This window comes from Lacerta agilis, chromosome 3, assembly GCF_009819535.1.
Source record: "Lacerta agilis isolate rLacAgi1 chromosome 3, rLacAgi1.pri, whole genome shotgun sequence".
Taxonomy (NCBI): Eukaryota; Metazoa; Chordata; class Lepidosauria; order Squamata; family Lacertidae; genus Lacerta; species Lacerta agilis.
In genome coordinates, this window is record NC_046314.1 from 98,140,192 (window position 1) to 98,153,631 (window position 13,440).

Below are 13,440 nucleotides of genomic sequence, written 5' to 3' on the forward strand. Positions count from 1 at the left end.
GTGGTTTTTCATATATATATATATATATTGAAAAGACTGAAGAGGGGGGTTCCTTGCCCTTCTATGAATAAGCAGGTCAGGACTTTGCCATTCTGTTTTTTGTCTCCTGGAGGTGGCGTGCAGATTCTTGAGTGCTTAAAGTACTGCCTTTTGGCTTCCCCAGCACACAAGACTTCTCTTGTGAATTTGCAGTTTAAATGCACTTCAGTTTCTGCAAGACAGTTCCCTGAATGGAATAGAGCTACCAGATGACCTTTAAAAATAAGAGCTGTGGCCTTACAGAAAGGATTTCCAACGTGACACAGTTCAATTATGGTGCTATTATACTGAAATGTATTTCCCAAGTTGTAGTTTAGGAAATGAGAAATGCCTGTGGTTTCAAAGTGAGATAAAGACGACTTCATTGGAGATAGGGCACTCAAGCACAGAGCCAGATTGTGTTGTTGTTGTTTCTTTCCTTCAGCCACAAATATATTTGTCTTAAGTCTACACAAGCACTGAGGGCAAATGGTAAGCTGAGAATTACAAAGCAGTTCCCCCCCCCCACCCGATGCAAGCATATCTCATCACAGAAATAGGGGTACCTTGACTACATCAATTCAACAGGCTGACTTGTGTTCTAGGATTGGTGCACCTTGCTTTGAACATCCCATGAAGGGTGGGGAAAGAGCATTAAGAATAGGATACTATTGAGCCTGTCTGTGGCAGAGACAGCCAATGTGGTCCAACTCCCATCTATTCTATCAAGTATAGCCTATGGCCATGGATGGTAGACAACTTTGGGAGGCTACCACATTGGCTGCCCTTGGTGTTATGAGAAGGAATTACTTAGCAAGCTAACATTCCAGAGATGGTTTAATCTGATCCTCCCGGGGCCAAAAGACTCCCTTGACTTGAAGGCACCTCCTTCTCTTTCACCCGTGTTGTTAAGACTGTATTTTTCCTCAAGCACAGAACTCAGCTTTCTTAGTACAAGGAATATATATGTCCTGGTGTCTGCTCTGAGAATGCAGAGGTAGCGAGAGCAGCTAGACTGGTGACTGGCCCGCCGGGACTATATAACACTGGTTCCAGTATGTATCCAAGCACAATTCAAAGTGTTGGTGCTGACCTTTAAGAGTCCTAAATGACTTTGGCCCTGTATACCTGAAGGAGCATCTCCACCCCTTGTCCAGCGAGAACACTGAGATCCAGTTCTGAGGGCCTTCTGGTGATTCCCCCATTGCGATAAGTGGGGTTACAGGGAACCAGGCAGAGGGGCCTTTTTGGAAGTCAGGCTTGCCCTGTGGAACACCCTCTCAGCAAATCTCGAACAGATAGACAACTATGTGATTTTTAAAAGACACCTGATGTTTTTAGTATGTGATTTGTGTTGCTTTTACTATTTTTTGTTGGAAGCTGCCCAGAGTGGCTGGGGCAACCCCAGATGGGTGGCTTCTTCTTCTTCTTCTTCTTCTTCTTCTTCTTCTTCTTATTATTATTATTATTATTATTATTACTATTATTATTATTATTACAAGCAAGAACGACTTTCATTCTTGGATATGGTGATGTGTTTAGGGAGAGTAGCCGAAACTGGACTGGGCAGTAGAGTTGGCTGGCATGTGAACTGTGTGCATCTCACAACTCTGAAATAAAGCTCAATAGGGGAGAACCAACAAAAGGAAAACAAAATACACAGCATAGAAATGTGCCTAAAAGATGCACCTTGCTATGGGGATAGCCAACTTGGTGCCCACTAGATGTTCCTGGACTTCAATGTCCCTCAACCCCAGCCAGCAGGGCCTGATGGAAGGGATAGGGCCCCCAGATTGGTTACCGCTAGTTTATGACATCAGTCTCTTCTCAGTAGGTTATGTAACATATCTTTATACTTTAGCCCTATACAGAGTCACACCACTGGGTCTGTCTAGCAGAGTACTGTCCATATCAGGGGTAGGAAATTACATGTCTGGGGGCCAAATGCATCCCTCTTGCCCCGGCCACATCCTGTACTAGTCTTGCTTTTGCCTGGATGGAGGAGGTGTGTGTGTGTGTGTTTGTGTGTGTAAACTAGGCCACTGTACAAAAGTAACATTCATATTCATTGCTCTGCCCACTTTTGCCCATCACTTGCATGCGGTCCCTAGGAGGTTGCCAAGAACAGAATGCTTTGCCACTCCTTATCTATGATAACTGCCAGCGATTGTGGGTAAAGCAGCTTCATAACCTCTTCCAAGTCTAGCTTTGTATTCAACAGCTCTAAACCACACTTTAAAGAGGAGAATGGCTACATTTAGTCACAGAATCATAAGAGTTAGAAAGGACCACAAAGATCAAGGTTCCCCAAACTTGGGTCTCCAGCTGTTTTTGGACTTTAACTCCCATCATCCCTGGCTAGCAGGACCACTGGATGATGGGAATTGTAGTCCAAAAACAGTTGGAGACCCAAGTTTGGGAAACCCTGATCTGGTCGAACCCCCCCTGCAATGCCCAATGTGGAGCTCAAACCTATGACCCTGAGATTGATATATTTAGCCTACTAAAAAAAGATTTGAAAGTGCCTGCAACAAAATCAGCCTGCATCTCTCTGCAGTGTATCCTGGCTACAGTGGCTACTGAACACCAAGAGTGCTGGAAAAAGAACTAGAAAGAGGCAGCCAAGTGAAGAAACCTTTAGTTTAGCATGTTTGCTTCCGAAAGTGTATTTTTTATACACAAAGAAGAAAACTGTGGAACATTTGCAAGTTTATCTGTTTGCATAAGATGGGTATGATTAATAGCAAACAAACTTAACATCGATCGCTCAAAGATACAGTCTATTGTCCAAAAATCTGACAAAGAGAAGAGCAAATATCAATTGGCTGAAACCAAATTATCCATTATCTCCTGCTATTCCCCCAATTTCTGTGCTGTATTTACAAGTAAAATAAAACCTAAGCAGAGCTTCGATGTACAGTGGTGCAGTGGCTATGAAGATTATGGGCTTTCTGAAAAGCAATCATATGCTAAGAGACTGATGTTTTCACAGAAAAATATATATCTCAATTAAAGCTTTCTGCAAAGCCTGGTCTGGGGCTGTGCGAATTCTGCACCTCCGTAGGTGGTGACTTGGCAGGATATCAGTGTTCATTTTATCCCCAATGGCTGCTGTGAAAAGCTTGGAAAATCTGAATTCCAGAAAACATCCTGGATTTTCCAGGATCAGAACGTTTCTGGGGATATAAACACCCTGACCCACGTCTACTGCCATTTGCCGCTTTGAGGCCCACAGCAATCACTCACACCAAATCTCTGTGCTCTTCATTCCCCTTTTAATCAATCACTGTTCAAAGCGAACAGTGCATACAAATACACTTCACACGAATTTATTCTGTGAAATTCAGGTCACCATATCACATACCTAGTACTGTTTCTGGGGCTGTATGTGTCGGTATGCAGGGCGCGATGGCAAATGTGTACACTGATCACACACGGCCCTGCATGAAGCAAAAATCTTTTACAGTCATTTTAGCAGGTCCAGCAAACTATATAAGATCGCTTCAGGGGGGAAAAAAGGAAACTGCTTAATGTCAGATGATTTTATACAATTATACAGTGAAGAATCCGACTTTCCATTTTATTTTATTTTCATGACAATAATACATTTAAAAACAGTATTTCACAGTCACAATATTATTAGCAGAAACTGAAGCATTAAAAGGTTAATCTTCATCTGATGAAGAATGTCCCTGTCGTTCTGTCCTAAGTTTATCTGCGTAGAACTGGAAGCTCTCCTACAGCAGATCAGAGGAAGAAAAGAAAGTTAGGAGACAAACTAGTATTTTAGTGTATATGCTAAGCAATTTGTGCATCAACCCAACCCCCAAATATCTAACTGTTCTACACCTGTTTTCCTAACACTGATCAAGAAAAAGGCAAAGACTAATATTCTGTTATGGCTTAGGAAAAACTTGAGTGCACACAATTTGAGGAAGACTAACTTAAACTTCAACAACAGTGACACATATCTTCCATATAAATTCCCTTCTAAATATGAGCGGCCTTCGCCACCCTGGTGCCATCTATAAATATTTTGAACTGTAACCCGCATCAGTCCCAGTCAGCACTGTCATAGACCATAAATGAGCCCCCTTAGGCCTGAAAAGTTTATATTTTCTTCTGCCGCAGAATATTATGAACCTCCAAAACACGTCTTGTAGATAACCAAGCTCTAACCACAAACAACAACTAATTGCAACTTATATGAACTCATTGCTACTTGGCTTTTGTAGATTCTCCTTCTAAAGTAACACACTGAAGAAGTTATTTCAGGAAGTCTCCACATTAATGCATTTGTTCCCCCCAATTAAGCAGATTCAGAGGGGCCAATGTTTGTGTTTTTTGTTGGCAAAATTACGAAAGATAAGTCAACCTGCCTGAGAAAATTAGTTCCTATGTTTTACATTTTCATCCTTACAAATGCTATTTGGAAGGAGGGGGGAATGTTCATGTTTAAAAACTAGCAATTAGCTAACACCTAAACCCATTTTGAACTAAAGCATGCGGAAATCATTTAAAGTTTAAATGCTAGAGATAAAACACTCCAAGGATGCTTGATAAACTCACACCTCAACATGAATGCCCAGTAATGATCTTATACTTTAAACACAATAGCCCCAGAAGGCTTCCTTCTCCCACCAGTCAAGTCTAACGCCAGATTAATACAATGCCACAATATACTCAGCACTTCATTTGTAGACTCCTCTGAGGGTTTTCTGTGAAGCCTTAATCCCAGAGTAATTAAGCATGCCACTTGTTTTATTAGCAAAACACACACACACACACACACACACTTCCAGAGGTATTTCTTTGAAAAATCAGTAAACACTCACAGGAGGTTCAGTGAAAGGAACAGGCTCTCCTGCATTCTTAAGGAGAACTGCCAAACGTTTCAGAAATAACTCATCTGGGTGCAATTTCTCAGCTTTCATTTCATCATACAGAGCTTTTGCTGAAGCCACATCCTCATCTAATGCTAAGGAGGGTGGAAAAAAAAGATATATACAGAAGAAACCATTACAGGAGATGAAACAGTTTACCAATCAACCAGAATGCATTATGCCAGAAATTTCCAGTTCCACTCAATTCATAAAGACTCAAATGTGTTGCTCTGCAATAATTTCCAACCAAGTAGACCTGAAGTAGAGAGAGATGCTGGCTTTAATCGCTGAATTACTGCGATGAAATGAACAAAAGCTTCATAACTGCAGGTTAAATTTGCCCCTTGATGAATTTCTGGGGATGACAAGCAGCGATGGCAAGTCTGAGGACTCTTGTGGCTCCCTAAGGCAAAGAAGGCCTTAGAGATAAGCCAACTCCCTGTACCAAGTTTGGGGGGGGTGGTAGTTTCCTCTTCCAATTGACACTCTAAGGTAACAACTTTTCCACATGCAACTTTTAAAGCTTTCATTCAAATAGTAAGAGACTAGCGCAAATGAAACAGACAAAGCTCATTTGAGACCAGTGTCAATACATCCTTTAAACCTGCATTGCCCACAGCCCTGAGGGGTCCTGAATTTATTCCTTCATGAAGCCATTCCTAGTTCTGTGGCATTAGTCAAAGATGAAGCAAAATAGGAAATTCTTTCCAGTAGCACCTTAGAGACCAACTGAGTTTGTTCTTGGTATGAGCTTCCGTGTGCATGCACACTTCTTCAGATACTTCTTCAGGTATCTGAAGAAGTGTGCATGCACACGAAAGCTCATACCAAGAACAAACTCAGTTGGTCTCTAAGGTGCTATTGGAAAGAATTTCCTATTTTGTTTCGACTATGGCAGACCAACACGGCTACCCACCTGTAATTAGTCAAAGAATGAGAGCTCCACTTTCCGTAATTTGCCGAGGGAAAAATGCTAAAGACTGAGTGTCCCTTTGGGTCATGAGCAGCAGCTTTTGATCATTAAATTTAAATTCTTGCACTTTATTAACTACCTCCGCCTTTGAGGATACCCTCATCACTTTCAGTTATGCTTTGAAGTATGCTCACTACCTTAATTTGTTTAGATTACTAACTGATTACATTAGAAATAGTAATAACAACCTACTGACAGCCTGAGCTGAAGGCCACAGACTTGCAAGCTACTTTAACAAGGAGAAGGAAGATTCAGGTAGGTAGCTGTGTTGGTCTGACACAGTCGGAAAAAAAATTAAAAATTGTCCAGTAGCACCTTAGAGACCTACTAAGTTTGTTCTGGGTATAAGCTTTCGTGTGCTGGGTGTGTGCATGCACACAAAAGCTTATACCCATGCACACAAAAGCTTATACCCAGAACAAACTTAGCTGGTCTCTAAGGTACTGCTGGACAATTTTTTAATTTTTTTCAAGGAGAAGGAAATAATCCTGAAGGTGACACAGATGCTCTGGGAAGATCTCTGAAGCGAATTCTTTTGATTGGCTGTTAAACTGTTGTATGTGGACAAGCCTGAGTGAAGCATGTGGGTGGCACCTTCCCCATTGCTACCCCCCCAAGCTGGTAGGACTTTGGCAGAGCCTTGTTCATTTTTATAGAATACTAGCATTATACCAATTCAGTGTAACCTAGCTTCCTTTGTTAACAGAACTGTGTTCACATGTAACACAAATCATAGCTTAGGAATAACACATGGACTAGCCTTAGTGAATTGTCCATCTTGCATGCATCTCTCTCCTCCTGTGCAGTTGGGAAGAGGGCTTTGGCAGAGTTTAGTTTAACCCCCCCCCCCAAGAATCCTGATGTGCCATTACATTCAAACCAAAGGTTGATCTCACAAGCCAGCTTTGTAACCCAGGGTGTGATGCTGGTCTGTTACGAAACTTACCAGTGTTTGTTTTAAACTGCAACTCCTGGTTTTGAATGTAACGGTCAGGATTCTGCAAAAAGGAAACCAAACTCTGCCAATGTCCTCTTCCTAACCACCCAAGAGAGGGGAGCACACAAGATGGCCATTTCGCTATGGCAAATCTATTGATCACTGAGCCAGGATTTGCTTTACATGTGAACCAGGCAGAGGGCCTTCTTGGTAGTGGCGCCCTCCCTGTGGAACGCCCTCCCATCAGCTGCCAAGGAAATAAACAACTATCTGACTTTTAGAAGACATCTGAAGGCAGCCCTGTTTAGGGAAGTTTTTAATGTTTGATGTTTGATTGTGCTTTTAATATTCTCTTGGGAACTGCCCAGAGTGGCTGGGGAAACCAAGCAGATGGTTGGGGTATAAATAATAATAATAATAATAATAATAATAATAATAATAATAATAATAATAATAATAATAATAATATCATCATCATCTGTTAACATGGGGAGATATGATCATCATCTGTTAACATGGGGAGTGGAATAACACTAACTCAGACTCTTTGTCCATTAAGTTCAATATTCTCCACTCTCACTGCCATTGGCCCTCCAGGGGTTCAGACATGAATCTTCCTCAGCCTTACCTGGACATGGAAGGGGACTGAACCTGAGATTTATTCATAAGCAGAGCATGCAAATTAGGATGGCCAATTGCTACTGCCCCCCCCCCCAGTAGAGACCGTGACAGCAAAAAACCCTGCTTGCTTGAGTGACAGAGCCACTAAGCAGGTCTTTTTGCTGTACTGCTTTTCGTTTCATTTACCTTTCTGGTACCTGCCTCCCTAATAAGAGTTACTTAATGCTATACATGGGGAAAAATAAAAAGCTTATAATCTATAGAGATGTATGTTTCAGACCCCTCCATTTGTCAAGGAAAAGCTTCCCACTCACAGCTGCAAGTGGATGAGTTGCTTTCCAACTGTGGGAGGCTTCAGAACCCGCACAAAGTGATGGTTTAATGAAGGTATAATAGAAATTGTTAACTTCCCATTTCTTTAAAATAGAAGTATCTATTGTATGAAAAAACAATAAAAGGAAGATGTAACAGTGAGATTATGTTTAATGGACCGCACAACTGAGACGTTTTCTTAGTATTTCTTTATTCTTGGAAGACTAACAATTTGGGTTTTTCTTTCTTTTTTCCCTTACCAGCCTTGGACACAGCTAAAGACCTCCAGCTTTGACTATCAAGTTCCAAATGCTCAGATTTTAAATTCTGTTATGTTCTTGTTATACATGTTGGCAAACGGTCTGAAATAAAACATGTGGCATCTTACCATGGCATTTCATAAGGTAAGAGCAAACCATCCTCCTATCTGTGAAGCCAGGAATTAGATCCAACAATGTCTTGATTTTCTGAACCTAGAAAAAAATGAGAGGTACAGAAGCAGACTTCTGTTATATAATATCAAAGGAGAAAGAGCTTGTTCATAAGAATCAAGGACTAAAGGAAAAGAATATGCTATGGTCATGACCCAGAGGGATGTGTCTGGCAGGATTTTCATGAGATAAAAGGTTGACTGCTCTCAACAAGGCAGGAAAGAAAAACTGGAGACAGGAGAATCTACTTGCTCCTGTCTTGTCATGGGACAAGGGATGTTACCTAACCCAGTGCCTGCATGACAGCGGAAATAAATCAACAAGATTATTTAAATACTGGCTAGAGAGATGGTTGTACCCTTGGAGGATAAGCAGATTGTAGATTTGCACATGTCTTCACAGTGGAGAATGCAGGGCAAATCCCAGCACCTGAACCAACATTTTCAGGAGGTGAGTCAGGAATTGAGGAATCAAAAGATAAAACCACTGAGCCTAGGGCTTGCCGATCAGAAGGTCGGCGGTTCGAATCCCCGCGACGGGTGAGCTCCCGTTGCTCGGTCCCTGCTCCTGCCCACCTAGCAGTTCGAAAGCATGTCAAAGTGCAAGTAGATAAATAGGTACCGCTCCGGCGGGAAGGTAAGTAGCGTTTCCGTGCGCTGCTCTGGTTCGCCAGAAGCAGCTTAGTCATGCTGGCCACATGACCCGGAAGCTGTATGCCAGCTCCCTTGGCCAGTACAGCGAGATCAGCGCCGCAACCCCAGAGTCGTCCGCAACTGGACCTAACGGTCAGGGGTCCCTTTACCTTTTTAAGATTTCTCAAAGAACTGAAATGTGAAATTGCTGATCTTCTAACAAAAAAAATTGTAACTTGTCCCAAAACCGGTCTTTGTACCCAAGGGCTGGAAAGTGGCACCAATATTTAAAAAGGGATCCTGGAAATTACAGGAAAGCTGGTGGAAAGCTTTGTTTGAGATATAATAACCAAGCATACAAGCCTTGCTGAAGCGGAATCAGCATGGCTTTTGCAAGGTGAAGTTCTGCCTCACTAAGAGTTCATTTGGGGACTGTCAACAAACATCTGGAGCTGATCTGGCTGACACAGTGCACTTGGACTTGGTACTCCACCAAAGACTCCTGAGTAAGCTTAGCAGTTATGAGATAAGAAGGGAGAGCCTCTTGTGGATCAGGAACTGGTTATGTAACAGGAAGCAGGGAGCAGGAGGAAATGGGAAGTATTCCTGATGGAGGGGCATAGCAGGTGGAGTGTCCCAAGGACTATGCTTTTTAACTTGTTCATAAATGATCTAGAGTTAGGGGTGAACAGGGATGTAGGCAAGTTTGCTGAGGATACCAAATTATTCAGGGTTGTTAAAACAAAGTGACTGTGAAGAGGCCCGAAAGGACTTCTCCAAACTGAGTGAATGGGCAGTAAAACGACAACTGCAATTCCAAACCTGTGTAAAGTGATGTACTTTTTGGGGTGGGGTGGGGAAATCTTAATTAAAAAGTATACACTCATGGGATCTGAACTGGTGGTGATGGACCAAAATGATCCAGGGAGTGGAGCAACTCCTGTTATGACGAAAGGCACAGCATTGGAGCACTTTAGAGAAATGGTGAGTAAGAGGTGACATGAGAGAAGTGTTACAAAATTCTGTTTAGTACGGAGAAATTGGATTGAGAAAAGTCTCCCCACCATAACCTCCAGAACTTATGGAAATCCAATGAAGCAGAACACTGGGTTCAGGACAGACAAAAAAAAGTACTCCTTCATGCAATGCACAGTTAAACTATGAAACTCATTCGCACAGGAGGCAGTGATGACCAGCAACTTGGATGGCTTTGAAAGAGGATTAGACAAATTCATGGAGGAAAAAGCCATTAAAGGCTGCTAACCATGATGACTATGCTCTGCCTTCATGGTCAGGGTCCTGATTGCGGGCTTCTCGTGGGCATCTGGTTGGCTGATGTGAGAACAAGATACTGGAGTCGATTGGCTATTAGCCCAATCCAGCAGGCACCACTTACGTTCTCATGTCTGTTTTGTGACTGCTATCCTATGATGTGCCATGCAATATTAATGTAGTGGAAGAAAGATACGAAGTTTTCTCACAATGAGCTGTGTTTTTACTCTTCTATTTTATTGATCTCCTATTCTGTTGTTTGCTCTATAGCAGGCATGTCCAACAGGTAGATTGTGATCTACTGGTAGATCACTGGACGTCTGTGGTAGATCACTGGCTCCCCTGAAGAAGCTCAATAACTTTGGCTCCCCTAAGAAAAGCTCAATTTTTTTGCCCTGCACCACCCCAAAAACAGGGATTTCCTTCTCCCTAAAGAAAGCTCAACAACAACTTTGACCTGAATGCCTAAAAAACGGGGCTTTCCTCCTCCCCGAAAAAGCTCAACAACTTTGACCTGAAACCCCCCCCCCAAAGGGGTAGATCACTGCCAGTTTTTAACTCTGTAAGTAGATCACAGTCTCTTAGGAGTTGGCCACCCCTGCTCTATAGCAACAGAACCCACTAGAGAGAAGTACTGTGGTTGGTGTAGCTTCTACTCTTTTAATGGAGCTTACACAAAGTAAGTTCTCAGTGGACTGTGTCCTTAGACTCTTGGCATCTATTCTGCTACAAAAGAAGCAAATATGTAGTTTTCAAGTTTCATGTGCATTTTTGGAACAGGGCAATTACTGGCACTTAAGCAGAATACCACTTACCAAATAAATATTTCATGCACCGTTTTCCAAAATGCGGGTCTTATAAATAACAAAAATGCACTGTTGAAAAGGATTCCCCTCCCTTTCTCATATTAAAGAATTCAGTTTTTTTTTTTAAAAAAAAAATCTTTCCCTCTTTTCCTTTAACTCCCTGTGAGAACAAAATGTTGGACCAGATGGGTCATTGGCCTGATCCAGTTGGCTCTTCTTTGGTTCTGAAGAACCCATCATGATAGCCATTATTTGCCCAATGGGAATATGTGGTTTAATTATGTCCTCTTTGTTGGAATCTAGAGACCCTCGGCGTTCATTTAAAGATTAAGTGGCAAGGCTGTACCCTCACAATTAGCTGAACAATTTGGAAGTGTCGCCATCAACCAATTTCTCTAGATACACAAGAGGAGATCTTGTCCCCCTTTTCTGAGTTGATGACCGTGAAGGCACAGAGTCAGGTCCAGTGGCAACATCCATGACAGAGAGCTTTGACTAGTGAAGATGCTAGAAAAATATGGGGGGAGAGAGAGAGAGAGGGAGAGAGAGATGACATACCTGTCCTGGTTGCTGGGTTGTCTGTGCAAGGAAAGCCACCAAAATCTTTTTTTGTTCACCTATTGCACTGCATCTCTTGAAAGGAAGAAGGGGAGGGGGGGAAGAGAGACACAGAGAGAATTAAATGAGCAAAAGCAACCATAGGCTCTTGATAAATAAAACTACTGAAGGTGAAAACTTCCAATTAGAAAGGTTCACAATAACCAGCACTATATTATTATTACCAAAGGCCTTAATAGTCGACCACTTATTAAAAAACCTGCAGAAAGGAAAACAAATGGGGTGCCAAGGCAATCCCCCCTTTCTTTTTCTGTCCTTGGCACAATAAGCATTAGGCTTGCTCAAAAAGGAGGGAGAAAATGAATAAATGCTTTAACATCCCACAGAAAAGAGATTTAGGACTGTGAAAGAAAGAAAGAAAGGGGAAAAGGGGGGGACACACACACACACACACACTATTCCTCTCCAATTATTCTGCCAAGCATTCACAAGTGAGCTAGGGATCATAAGGTTAATTATACATTTAATAAGGTGTCAGGGAGATAACTGTTCGTTTCTTTATAAAAATTAAAATGTACAAAGCAAGTTCTCTTTAAAGTATAATTACCTACACTTATGCATACAAAAGGACTGATTTCAATCTCTCTATTTTATAAAAGGCTTTCTCTGCAACAGACAGCCAGTGCTCAAGAGACAAAAGTTAAACTCAAAAAAAGTTTCGGTGACAGACCTGACAAGTCAAGTGTCTATCCCATGTTGGAAACTAGAGTTTCTTTAAAAAAAATAAAAATAAAACCTTGATTAAAAGAAAATCAAGTATGTCAGACAATATTTTAGTTTATGCTCACAGATGTCATCTACGCGTGTGTGAAAAATGCATACTGTTTCCCACCCCTAAGAAAGAGCTTAAGACACTCTGTCAATGCGAAAACCTCCAAGTATCAGCCTACTCTGCTTTGCAGAGAATGTATACACAGGAACACAGTGAATTACTTTATAAGCAGATACAAGAGACATCCGCGAAGAAGAACTAATTCAAAAACCCACTAAGAATACACAATGCATTTAATGCTTCCTTGTCAAATTCTCATAGATCCAAATAAAGTTTATCACTCTTCCGATGAATGGAAAAAAGGAAACCAAGTAGAAATCCCAGCACATCCTTTATTCATCATAAATATTCTATCCTGCTTTTCAAAGAATTGCCAAAACTCAAAATAAACAACTGTTCTATGAGGGACAACTACAACTACACACCCACACCCACACAAACAGAGAGAGAGAGAGAGAGAGAGAAAAGAAATATGCAGTGTGGTAGCAAAATGTATGTTTTTAAAGGAAGAGTTTGTCATACATGGGGCATATGGCAGAGCAAATAGCAATCTATAAAAAGAAGGCAAGAAATACTGACTTTTTGGCGGTCAAAGTGTATAAGCCATAGCTGCAGATATCTGATTTTGGACACAAACAACAGAAATGTAGAACTGGGCATTTGTGTGGTATGTAGAGCAGCCTCTTAAGACTTCACATGTAGCACTCATGAGAGGTTTTTAAGTGGACTGAGAACCTTTCTGGCCCAATGTGGCAGATCTTTATCTCCTCAACCTCTACAGGCCAACGTTGACAGGTGCTGGTGGGACCACCCACCTATCAATCACTTGATACCATAATGGCAACAGGTGACCGACCGGTCTCTGAGTTGTTCCCGTGCATCAGCTGATGTGCAAAGTGTTCCATCGCAGCAGTGCACTCTATACGGAGCTTCCCTTGTATTTCATCCGGTAATTGCAGTCTAACCCTCTTCAGACATTCAATGCAGGGAGCAAAGATGCACTACACTCATATCCTCATTTCAGACGCTGAAACACCCACCCACTGAATGAAAAGCAGGTGCTACTTCTGCAGGAACAAATTCACTACTACAATATGTCGTGGTGGCTAACTGATGGCTTTAAAAAGGTGTTAGATAATTCATGGATGGTGCTATTAAATGATGT

General features: G+C 41.8%; 1 protein-coding gene across 2 annotated transcripts in view; it reads right to left on the minus strand.

The window, feature by feature from the left end:
• Nucleotides 1-3,545: 3,545 nt before the first annotated feature.
• Nucleotides 3,546-13,440, minus strand: part of LRPPRC (leucine rich pentatricopeptide repeat containing) — a 115,367-nt gene continuing 105,472 nt past the window's right edge. For both annotated transcript variants that reach the window (XM_033144882.1, XM_033144883.1), the window contains exons 35-38: nucleotides 11,444-11,518; nucleotides 8,133-8,217; nucleotides 4,854-4,996; nucleotides 3,546-3,755 (exon numbers count right to left, since the gene is read on the minus strand). In XM_033144882.1, coding sequence (XP_033000773.1) covers nucleotides 3,684-3,755; nucleotides 4,854-4,996; nucleotides 8,133-8,217; nucleotides 11,444-11,518 — 375 coding nt within the window. In that variant the 3' untranslated portion in view covers nucleotides 3,546-3,683. The remainder of the gene's footprint in view (nucleotides 3,756-4,853; nucleotides 4,997-8,132; nucleotides 8,218-11,443; nucleotides 11,519-13,440) is intronic.